The 13,021-nt window shown below is 43.3% G+C and overlaps 1 protein-coding gene across 1 annotated transcript in view; it reads right to left on the minus strand.

Annotated features, from left to right (window-relative positions):
- Positions 1-1,095: 1,095 nt before the first annotated feature.
- FBXL16 (F-box and leucine rich repeat protein 16) overlaps positions 1,096-13,021 on the minus strand; it is a 50,504-nt gene continuing 38,578 nt past the window's right edge. The window contains exons 3-6 of the mRNA XM_075179113.1: positions 7,943-8,451; positions 6,230-6,314; positions 3,945-4,008; positions 1,096-2,983 (exon numbers count right to left, since the gene is read on the minus strand). Of these exons, the coding sequence (XP_075035214.1) occupies positions 2,835-2,983; positions 3,945-4,008; positions 6,230-6,314; positions 7,943-8,451 (807 nt within the window). The 3' untranslated portion in view covers positions 1,096-2,834. The remainder of the gene's footprint in view (positions 2,984-3,944; positions 4,009-6,229; positions 6,315-7,942; positions 8,452-13,021) is intronic.

Raw genomic sequence — 13,021 nt, forward strand, 5'->3', positions numbered from 1 at the left:
AGTTTGCGCCATTTATTCCCCAATGCAGTGCTTGCCAACCCCATTCCTAAAGCCTTCCTGACAATCCAGGTTTTAAGGATAGCCGCACTTGAGCACAGGTGGTTGCATCAAAATGAATGAAGTATTACTTAAGTTGCCTGTGTACAAGCAAGGATATCCTTAAACCCTGGACTGTTAGGAGTTGCTTGAAAGATAGGGTTAGAAAGTACTGCCTCAGTAGTCCCACATTCTTGATTACCGCTGGTATTAAGGAGCATGGTCTACTGGAAAATGGGCGTAACCCTGTTTGAAATGGGTGTGGTCATGCAAATTAAGGCAAGGCCTGGTTTGATAATGTTGGTAGCTATGTACTAAGGAAAAAAAAGATGTTTTCATGCAACGTCAAATATCTTAACTCCATGGTGTGTGAACTTTAACATATACACCTGTGAATGTTACGAGATGCATTTGCACACTGGATCAACCTGTATTTTGGGTTACCCTAAATAATATCGCTATTATATTAGACAATCTAATAATACCAAAGCGGAATTCCCTAAGTTACAGATGACCCTTCCGTGTATACAAATATCTGCAAAAGACTGAGCCAATTTTCTGCTATGATTTAGAGCAATTTTTGAGGCACCCGTGTGTGGCAGCCCTATAATTTCATGCATCCTTGAGCAAATTCTTAATTTGCACCTTATTAATGTGACAGATAACTTGCGGAAGAGTTGCTTGTCTGTGTTCACACCTGCATGTGATACCACTGAGATATACACTTATAAGCGCTCAGTCAGAAGCCTCTGGGGATTGTAAAGAGCTGAAATATCACAAGTCTTTCCCAGTGTGAATTGAACGTGCAAACTTCATATAGGAAACTGTATTTTTGAAAAGCGCATCACTTTCCCTTCCTGGTTTTGTCCTACTTTTATTGTGGAGGGAAGGAGAAGGTGTTTTTAATGTCTGCAACAGGCCATGATGTTCGAACGTAGCCGCAACAGCCTTGGCTGTCGTCATTGATGACCGACACCTGCCGAAGACTTGGGTTTCAACAAAATAAAAAAATGAATTATAATAAAAAAAACATACACACAAATAAAAACAGACTACTGGTCATTTTCTCTGGATGAAAACCTGGAATGATGATATATTTTAATATATTTAAAGCATGGTGAGAAACAGCACAAGATTGTTCCATAGACTGTGCTCTCCAGAAGTGAGAGGAGTCGGAAAAAGAGACGGAGAGGCAGGAAACATGCGGGGGAGAAAACATGGGACACGTGTACATAGAGACGAACTGTGTAATATGAGAGAAAGAGAGAGGAGTAGAGGCAGAGTGAGAAGGGTGATAACTACAGAGATAGAGACCCTGTAGAAAGATGGACAGAAATAGTAGAAGATGGCAAGGCAAAGGGGGAACAGAAAAGTATTATCTGATTGTATGTTAACCCCTGAAACATTTCTATAACACCGTTGCGTGACATCTGACAGTTCCTGTGAACTTTGGACAAAGTTCTCAAAAGCACAAATGTCGTAAAAAAACCTCTACACTGCTCCTCCATGGTCATCTTGGGCGTGGATGGAAGCGGTGAACCTTAAAGTCCTCCATCATCTAATCTGGATGAAAGCAGTGAGTCGGGCAACAGCAGTAATGTACAGGCACTGGGGCAAGCCAGGAAGATGTAGGAGAGAGTCAAAACCCCTCTCCATCCAAGCAAAGTTTCATACAAGGCATTTCCTGCTTGAGGTCCCTCCGGTCAATGTTGACAACACGTTCCTTCACTCAACCCTACTCTTATCTTTCAGATTTGATAGCTTGAGCATTGATTCGGATGCTTCAGAATGACCACCCAACACAACTCAAGATCTGTCGTGTTTGGATATGGCTAGAGGGTCACGGGGGCAATCAGTTCAACATAGTGGAACTAGGTGATCTTCCATAAATTTTTCAATGCATTAGCCAAATCAAACACGTTAGATGACTCTCTTGAGTTGCCGCCACAACCGACCACTGGCTTCCATAGAACATGGCTGCACTCAGGCCATGAAAGCTATCATGAGATTAATGCCTATAAGACAGAGATAAGCTATAGAAACTTTGAACAAGAAGAAGCAACGAGTAGATGTTAAAATGTCTGCAAGTTGACAAAGTGTAAAAGAGTCAAAACAGGATTATGGTACAAGATGGGTTGGTATGGATCATTCTAGCCACTCAATCTCAATGTGAGCCATAACATGGAGTTAATACATTTCAACAGCCATGCAGAACCTTCTAATGAACTTCCCATAACTCCTGCTAGGAAACACCACAATCCACCAGAGATGTCAAAACTATTTGTATATCTGGCATTCCTCATTAGATCTCCTCATCTGTGATACCTGACGATGTATGATACTAGAAACCCAGAATCAATGAATGCCCTGGAACAGACTATCTAAAATAATCATCTTCTAAAGCATTAGGAACCAAAATATGGAGGGTCACCACTGAACTGGAAGCAACACTCCACAATGTGCTGTACTCAACCTCACACCATAGAATCCTTGAAGAGAACGCTGATGGGGTTTTTCGGATGGGAGCCGGCTCTACTTGCGAGTTTCTGAACAGTCCACGACAGAGAAGACAAGAGATGAGGCGTGGAAAATATACAACCCTTTCTTCGGTAACATGGAATGAATCTTCACAAAAACCGGAGTGTGAAATATCTCCCAGGATCTTGCTCTCTTTGCTGGTCAGCAAATCAATGGCTCGGGTGTTAACCCCTCTGCCAAAGTCAACGACTGGATGGTCCGTGCTGGGAATGGTTCTGAGGATATGGTTTTAAGAGTCGGAAAAAGTCAGCTCTGGCTTCTTACTCGATCACCACGCAGCGAAGCAGGTGCTGGGAGAAATACTTGAAGAGCTCAGGAGTGGCACCAGGGCAGTTGGTTAGTTCCAGTTCTTCCAGGTCCTGCAGTTGAACGAGGCCCGACAGGCCAGTGGTGGTGAGCAAAGGACAACCTGCAATGATACAAATAAAATGTTGCATATCTAAGGATGATTCTAAGAGTTCCAATAAACCGGTGTCTCAGTTATGTATAAGCCAATCATCAGTACAATGACAGACAGGAGTAGTACACCAATAACGGAGGAAAGACAACACAATTGTAAATATATTTGGGGTGCAATGAAGGATGGTAAGGGGCCAAGATGGTTTGGGGGGAAGCAGGTGCAGTAAAAAGTTGGGGTCACTGGTGGTCTGGTGTCTTTCTGAGTATGATAGATAATTAGTTGAATGCTATTGTTAGCTATTTTAAGGGTATGTCTGAAAGTTCTTGGATGTGGTAATTCTGGGAAGTGGGATTGTTGCATATTTACCATAAGTACCAAGTTTAAGTGAATTTATGATTTATTATTTAAGTAGGTCGTGATATTTTCCATAGTTGGTAGGTGCCAGATTTTACTATGCAGTAAATGTATTTATGGAGCCTTGGGAGCTTCCAAAGACTGGCTCTCAGCATTAAGTAACTGGCTGCTTAATTTATCCAGAATTGTTAAATTCAATAAATATGACTTAGGGTTTTTAAAGAATGGACGTCTGATCGCAGTGCTGAGAAGCTTGGTCACCTCATCTTGAAGTCCACCATATATGGTGGACAACAACCCCTCTCACCACAAACTCTCCAACATTAGGGGGAGTGTGAGCCATGGATCTTATTTAATTTATTAGGTAACAGGTACCACTGATAGTGAACCTCACATGAGATTTATTTTAATGTACATGATCCTTTGGAAATTCTCTCTCGAATGATGGATGGTCCAGGCATTTTCCTCCGGTGTCATGCCCAATTCCACTTCCCAATTAACCTCTTGTTTCGGTGTAGATTGTCTGGCCTTATAAATTTTGGAGATCGTATTTCTTTTTGTAAAGGTGTGTGATAACGTCTGCCAACTTTGTGAGAGTAGTAAAAACCCCTCTTACCAGCCAGTGATAGGAGTCGTAAACTTTTCATCCCCAATAAATGTTTCAGACCGAAATCCTGCACCTGTAACAGGAGAAGAAAGCGTTTGATATTTTTGAGTCTCGTTTTTAAATATTTTTTTTTATTAACTCTCCATAAATGTCAACGTCGGCACAGAGTATGAAAACAAGTTGGTCGTGCTATGTTATTGTACCTGTTTGTGTAAGAAAAAGTAAAGCGCTACGGAATTTGCTGGCGCTACAAAAATAATTGTTGAAGATGACGTTATTACTTAATATTCTTCTACTGCCATTTGTATTTGGAGAAATGAAACAAAAAGACACGTATTCCTCTAGGTGGCGCTGTTGCTGCTTGACCAGTTGGGCAGTAGAATCATTAAAGAAGGTCCTTATGGTTCCAGAAGAGATAGACGCAGGAGGTTTGTGGTGTTACAAGAGACAACAAATGGAAATGGTGGTGCACTCCTTTGCAAGGCATAGAAAGCCCCTAAAAATGCTCACTTTCCATCCCTTTATTTGATTTCAATAATCTCACTCTGCAGTAGGATATCTTATTCCTTTATTGCTCTGCAAAACTAGGCGCCCTGGTGCAATTACTCCGTACTCTGCTAAATACAATTTCACTCCGCCCAACTCCTCCCCTGGTGCACACTTCTGGTGCTCTGTAGGTGCGGCCGTTTTCCTCCGTAAACTCGGCGGAAAGCTAGACGGGTACAAAGCAGATTTTGCTTAGCGGACGTTTTGCGCATTATAAATAACCTCCTTTGTGTTGTAATGTCCGTACATCTATTGCATGGCGTCATTTAGTGGGTGGAGTAAAGTGTACGATGACGCTAACTGCATCATCGCGCTCCAGCCTGCTCAGTGCTCGCTAAGGTGACAACGCATTTCACGTCATGTCCCTGCCCACCTTGCAGACAGGTAAGCACCCCTGCGGGGAGAATTGCCTGTACTCTCAGGAGTCCGGGAGGTCTAACCATAAACTAAGAGTCTTCCGGACATTCCGAGAAAGTAGGCAACTGATCAGACATTGGCTAGCCTGTGTCTGCACCATGTTGATTACAAGAGATAGATTTTTACTATTGTCATACATGCAGTAAATATTGTCCCATCCTAGGGGTAGATTTACTAAACTGCGGGTTTGAAAAAGTAGAGATGATGCCTATAGCAACCAATCAGATTCTAGTTGTCATTTATTTAGTACATTCTACAAAATGACAGCTAGAATCTGATTGGTTGCTATAGGCAACATCTCCACTTTTTCAAACCCGCAGTTTAGTAAATATACCCCTAGTGTAGTACCTCTAACATACACTAAAGTTAAATGACATTCCAGAAAATAATGACACTATGCAGGGCCATCTTTTCCATTGGGCACGATGGGCAGGTGCCCGGGGGCCCCATGGGCAAGGGGGCCCCATAGGCAGGGCCCTTAATTAGAATAAATAATCCTTCAAAAAAGAAAAAACCTGCAAAAAAAACCTTAAAGGGTCACTGAGCAAGTACATCTATCTCTATCTCTATATATCTATATCTGTATCTCTATACATCTATATCTATATCTATCTATCTATCTATCTATATATATATATATATATATATATATATATATATATATATATATATCTAATATATATAGATATATATGTATATATATATATATATATATATATATATATATATATCTACATATATATATATAGATATAGATATAGATATATGTAGGGGCCCCGGTGCACTGCTTCGCCCGGGGGCCCATAATGTAGTTAAGATGGCCCTGACACTACGTGAGATGGGGCATTGAACTGTGCCTTTAGTAAAAATGTTTCTTCGTAACGTACCTGCCATCTATACATAGTAAAACGGGTGACTTTATATTGGTCTATTTTATTCGTATAGACTAAAGATTTGTGGCCGAATGAGGAGATCTGGGTCACACGCCACAGATGTATATATCCATATTTGGAAGATCAAGTTGTTCTGTGGTCAAGCAGAATGTCTGGATCCCACGGGATCCCATTAGTGCAGCTGGCGGATGAACATGACAACCGTGGTCAACGGCCAACCGCATTTTCAGCCAGGAATGCTTACACTGCAGATGGATTTTAATTGCTCTTGGCCATCATTGGCGGCCAGCGGAAGGACACACATGCAGCAATTTTGGGTCACTTTTCTCCACATTAGCAGACAGAGATGCCACGTGAGTTTATTTTAAAGATGGCCCAGTTGGTTAATCTGAACATTTTTGACCAAATTGGCCTAAAATTGCACAGCTGTAGTCTCACCTGGCAGCACCAGCGTAGGTACAAGTTGCGAAGCGACGACATTGTGGACAGGTAGCTGAGTCCCGTGTCTGTGATCCGTACACACCTGAGGAGAGGAGCAGAAGGCAGCACAAATTATCATCAGCATTTCTGCATTAGACAGGGAACCATTCCTCTGCCCAAAATTACACCCTCATGCCTCTCTCATTTCTATGTTGCTGACCTGATTTCACTATGTGGTTATGGATCTTGAATGACAAAAACACACAGTAAGCAAACACTGTAAGGAAGTATTAAGGAGGGTAATAGAACCAGCAGACATTTACAGCCACTAGGTCTAGCCTCAAACACCTACCAATTAGTCAAACCTGACAATACAAGGCATAGATGCTACTTAAAATGAAACAAATTGGATATATACACTGATTCATAAAGGGGTGTGTTGAAGACCACAGTTTTATAGAAGCCTCACATCACTACTCTATGCTGTGGGCGAGCACCCTGCTGCTTTCACTGTCTGTGACTTCCTGCTGCCTCCATTGCCCTCCTTACATCTTGTCACTGCCTCTGTCACATGCTGCCATGGCCTCATCAAACATCGCTAACCTCCTGATATCTGTGCTGCTGGAGGACCCTGCTCCTTCCACTATATAACTCTCAGTCTGTGGCTTCCTGCTGCCTCCATTCCCCTCCTCACATCATGTCACTACCCCTGTCACATGCAGCCCTGTCCTCACTAACACAATCACACCAACAGACAGATCACTGCCTACCCCAAAAACATAAGTGCCAACTGATATGCAATGCTGTGCCCTCCATGCCCTGTGCCCTCCATTCTCCGTGCCCTCCATGCCCTGTGCTTTCCATACTCTGTGCCCTCCATGCCCTGTGCTTTCCATGCCTGTGCCATCCAAGCCCCGTGCTCTCCATGCCCCGTGCCTTCCGTGCTCCGTGCCCTCCATGCCCTGTGCCCTCCATGCTTTCATGTTCTTCTATCAAGTGGGTAAATACAGGATTTGCAAATATGCAATATGCATATATGTCTACTACAGACATATGTATTCATATACAACTTGCCTTCAAACAGCAACAAGATGTAAATACAGTACAGCATAAATTATCAATGCTAATCTTCCATATATACAATAAAAAAGACCTGACAAAAGCTTCAAATATAAATTACAGGCATAATCCTTGAAAAAACCCCATAAATAAACCTGCTTAATGCCCTGCTCTTGTCTTCTGGAGATAACATTGTCTAGTTTACTTATCTTTTCTAATCCATACATGGCCTTTACACCATCACTTCATATCTATGATCAGTCTAACGTTACCTGGTTGATGGGGAATATTCTCTTACTTTAACAAATATAAGACACTGATTCTCACCCTTAGGGGTATATTTACTAAACTGCGGGTTTGAAAAAGTGGAGATGTTGCCCATAGCAACCAATAAGTTATCTAGTTATTATTTATTCAGTACATTCTACAACATGACAGCTAGAATCTGATTGGTTGCTGTCTAGTCACCTAAAAATACCGGGGGGGCTGAATTTTGTGGGCTGACCCAATCTTCACGAGGATGAAGTGCACCATACTTCAGTGATATCACCGGTTCCTACTGAATTAATAGGCTCTCATGAATATTGGGCCAGCACCAGAAATGGCGGCTTCCGCTGTGTGTGTAGGTGATGGGCACGCTGCCTTCCTCTCATGTTCAGTTCCCACACCCACCTATCCAGAACCAGTTCCTCCAGCTTGTGCAGGTCACACGCAATATATTCCAGTGCCGTGTCCGTAAGTCTGGGGCACCATGACAGGTCCAGGCCACGTAGTCTTCTCAGGTTCTCCGCCACCAGCTCCACTCCATCGTCGGTCACTTTGGAGCACCCGGAGAGGCTGAGGACAGTTAGGTTGGGCAGACTGTGGACCACGTTAACCACCCCGTGGTTGGTGATTTCCCAGCAGGAGTGGAGGCGAAGAGTGTGCGTGGCTCGGCCTTGTTTGGCAGTAAAGTAGGCCAGCGCCGTGTCCGTTACGTGGTAGGCCTGGAGGTTCAGCTCACCCAGGTTGGGGAGGAGCTGGGAGATGGCAGCCACCGCATCGTCCGCCACATTGATGCAGTCGCTGACACTCAGGGAAGTGATGCGTCCGTGTAAGCTGGACCACAGCCCGGCCTCTGTGAAGTCATTGCAACCAGACAGCTCCAGTCTTACCACCCCTTGCATCTGCTCCAGCATCACCTGCCAAAAAAAAATAATAATGGAGAGACATATTTTCAGAATTAAGAGATAGATCCCAAGAAGATACAGATGTCTCAATTGTTCGAGGAAATGATCTAAAATGGGCAAGACCCTTATTGGGGGTTATGGCCTTTGACAACTGTGGCTTGTTGGTTTGTACGTGCCCAACTTTGCTTTATCTGTCTGACTTCCTTCTGTATTTTTCACAAAACCCTTCATTTTATCTAGACGGAGTTCTTTGTTTTTGTTGTCCTTTGATATGACACAGTCAAGCTCTGGACAGTGGAAACAGTTGTGCCCATGGAGCAGTTTTGTGTCCTATCCAAGGTCAACAAATATAACTGACACCACAATCTTTCCCTCCATTGTTTGAGATTAGTACTTTATGTCTTTAGGGGAGTGAGCTAATTACCGCGCATACGGATGGCCACAAACACTACGATCCTGCTGCTTGGCCCAAGAGCGGAGAGTCAGGTTCGCTGTGCAACGTGGCCACACATGACTTCTGGGGATCATTGGAGCCTGCTCTGGAAGTTCTGATGATCTGTGTCTTCAGGTTGTATTAGACTGGTGGTACACAGACGTGCAGGACATGGAGAACGACTAGGTATTTTGACCATTGTCAAATTCACTGAAAAGTTTAAGTTGTCTTAAGGTGGAATACTGCATTACAGCAGACTTATTCACTACTTAAAGCCACAGAGGTAGGGAATATCTTCAGAAAATGGTTTATTTGTAGTCACAAGTACATTTTAAATCTGCATCATAGATAGAGGCATCTAATGTCTTTATTAAAAAACATCTGCATTGACCTCTAGATATAGAAGGTATACTCATATTAGCTCAATTAGCTTTCCGGTCCGCGGGATCGCGCCGGAACGGGCCGCGTAGTCAATCCACGGTACCGCAATAACGTGGATTTTCGTTTGCAGCCCATAGGGTTGCGTACGAAAATCCGCGTTAATGCGGTACCATATTAACGGCAATACTGCGCAGGTTAACGGTAACGCGCGTTACCGTGAACCGCAAAGTTATTTTAATATGCCCCATAATTTTTTGTATAAGGCACTGAACTGATATAGTAACTTTACCTTGTATTGGAGGTAATATGGTAGTTTTCACCTATTCTCATATAAATCGGTAACTTTCATCTGTCCTGGGGGTAAACTAGTCACGTGCATTTGTATTGGAAGGTAACCTGGTAACTTTCACCTGAACGAGAGGTAACCTGGTAACTTTATTTGGCCTGGAAGTACACTACTAAGTTTAACCAATACTACAGCTAATTTAGTAACTTTTACCTATACTAGAAGTAACCTGCTAATTTTCAATAACTTGGTAACTTTTAATTGGTCTGGAAGTAAACTCTGAAATTTCTCTTGTTTTGCAGGTTACCTGGTAACTTTTATCTGTAAAGAGATAGTATAAAGAAATTGGAAATTGGGAATGCTGATACAAGGTCAAATCACCTCCGTTGGAATGATTTCTGCTCAGTTACTTTGTGCCCAAAATACTATTTCTAGGAGAGTGATAAGTGTGAAGATTTGATACAACCAAATCAGAATTGAATTTGCTGCCTACATGATCTAGATAAGAAGTGAATTGTGCTGTGAGATTTGGCAGCCTCCTGTGGATAGAATCCTGTCTTGCATCTCTTTCATGTAAATTGCCTTCTGTGTTAGAGATTAGGTTGCCACCATCGTTGGCATAAAACACTGGTGAGCAGTGTACAGCCAACAGCATAAGTAAAGTATATAATGGTTAACTAAATAGATATGTTAGAGAAACGGATTCATAACACTGTTAGATATCTGTGCTAATAATAGACAAATATTTGATAGAAATAAGATGAGTGCTACCTACGGTGGAGGCAGACATTTTTTTTGGCAAGATGAGAATGTAGCCTTTGAATTCAGGAACGATTAACATCACTAAGGCATAAGGCAGAATGTTAGTGCCTCGTGCCTCAGCCACAAGTTGCTAGTGAACTGATATGTAGGATATTGGTTTAGCCCCCAAAATGGCTGCCTCCACTGTGCATAGACCATACTTGCCAACTCACCCTGAATGTCAGGGAGACTCCCTGAAATAGGGGTGATCTCCCTCACTCCCTGAAGAGTCTGGCATTCTCCCTGATGCTGAGCCAGTACAAGACGTGGTTGGCTTCACCATCTGTGGCATGATGACACAGATCATAAATTGTGTCCTATGTCCATGTATTGATGCCTATGGAGGTGGCCATTTTCATGGAGACCAAGATTTAATCAAAGACTGACAGGTAAAACAACATGACCTCAGTAATGGAGACAGAAATGTAAAATATACATCAGGCTCTAGAGATTCATTAGCTGCTTTTCTTTAATGCATAGTGGCCTACTCTCCCGGAATATCCAGGAGACTCCCGCATTTCTGGGAGACCTCCCGGGCTCCCGGGAGAGCAGGGCAACCTCCCGGTTCTCACCCACGAAATAGATAAGTGGTGGGGGGGTGGGGCTTAATGATGCAAATATCGCGTTATTATTGCTATAATTGGCTTAAATTTTGACAATCATTTAGGGGGTGGGGCCAAAATGATGCAATTAGTCGTGCCCCGTCCCCGCACGCCCACCTCCCCCGGGATCTCCCTGAAGCCAAGGGGGGAAAGTTGGCAAGTGTGGCATAGACGACAAGTCCTCTTTAAGCAATAGGCTAGGACACAATTTGGTGTGACAATGAGTCTGGCTCGTGGAATGGTCTGTACTACAAGAAAAGCTCCTTCAAGTAACCCTCCTCCCATACTTGCAGGTGGATAAGATCTACCCCTGTACATAATCTATACCGAGATCAGTGACTCACAATCGACTCACTTTCAAATAAGAACTACAGTCTTCTAATGATCTTTACCAATATCCCTTCCTGTCCAACCAGTCACGCTCTATCCTCCACGTCGGAATGCCTAGAGAATTTAGAATATGTACAGGTTGTCGAGCTGCTGTTAATTGTGATGCATCCTAACAACAAATCCTTAGCAACAGGCCCAAGCTCTGTTTACTCCTCAGTTGCAGTGACCTAGAGAACAGGCTGAGTGAGTTTGCACCAGGTTTGAGTAACGCTATAAATTTCCCCAGGACTGCCATTGTTTAAATATTAGGAATTAAAAAAAAAATCCATTAGGAGTCCTTTAACCCGTATATGACTATATGACGGGCAGCACGGTGGCTCAGTGGTTAGCACTTCTGCCTCACCGCACTGGGGTCATGAGTTCAATTCCCGACCATGGCCTTATCTGTGAGGAGTTTGTATGTTCTCCCCGTGTTTGTGTGGGTTTCCTCCGGGTGCTCCAGTTTCCTCCCACACTCCAAAAACATACTGGTAGGTTAATTGGCTGCTAACAAATTGACCCAAGTATGTGTGTTTGTGTCTGTCTCTGTCTGTCTGTATGTATGTTAGGGAATTTAGACTGTAAGCTCCAATGGGGCAGGGACTGATGTGAATGAGTTCTCTGTACAGCGCTGCGGAATTAGTGGCGCTATATAAATAAATGGTGATGATGATAGGTGTATTTTATATGCCCACGATTAGACCACATTTCACAGTTTTTCTATTTTTTTTTTAACTAATAAGTAATTTTGTGTACCCTAGAGAATTAGGCACGAGAATAAGGAGATGGAGGTTAGTAATAGTAAAGACCAGCCATCTAGTACCCCAGGAGAGTATATGTGTAGAACTATGGTAAGAAAACTTGCAAGTACATGCGGGATTGGCACAGGTTTAAAGCAGAAATCTCTAATCAATTTCCCCTTGAATGTACCTTTAGTTTAGAACAGTGGCGGATCCAGGGGGGGGCGATCGGGGCATTCGCCCCCCCTAGCAGCAAAAAGCTAGGTCCCAGCCGCCGATTAAAACAGGAGGGGCGGGGCTAAAGCGCGAGCAGGGGGCGGGGCTAAATGTGGGCCAGCCAATAAGAGTGGTCCCAGCCGGCGACCACAACGGGAGGGGGCGGGGCCAATCGCGGGCGGAAGGCGGGGTTAACGCAGGCTAGCCAATCAGAGCAAAGGAGGGGGCGTGGTAATGCAAAATCGCCCCCCCCCCTAAACATAAAGTCTAGATCCGCCCCTGGTTTAGAAAAAGTAGAAATTCTTTGTAGAGCATTAAATAACAAGTACTTTGGAGTGAGTAGAGCACAATAGAAAGCATATGTTGAGTGGCTCAAGTCATTTTGCAATAGGCCACCAATCTATAGCTTACTACAGTACACTGCTTGATCCTGTAGCAGAAGCATTTCCCATGTATGACAGCTGTTGCTATCTTTGCGGTAACATCTGCTAATATCATTTTAGGATTTACATTCACTGTTGCTGCATCTGAACGTCTTCTCAAAACTAAAATGCAACACCTTGCAGCCACAAGGCTGATTACTCTGGTCTTCACCTCGTATTTCTATCACCATCAGCTATCTTCTTAATCCTGCCTTACTGCTATCTTCTCCAGATGAGCAGGTGGAACATAATTGCATTCAAGTCACCTCTCACCGCACTTCCCAAAAGGATACATTTTAAAGTCACACATCGATAAAGTTCTGACATTATTT

This window comes from Mixophyes fleayi, chromosome 7 (assembly GCF_038048845.1).
Source record: "Mixophyes fleayi isolate aMixFle1 chromosome 7, aMixFle1.hap1, whole genome shotgun sequence".
Lineage (NCBI taxonomy): Eukaryota > Metazoa > Chordata > Amphibia > Anura > Limnodynastidae > Mixophyes > Mixophyes fleayi.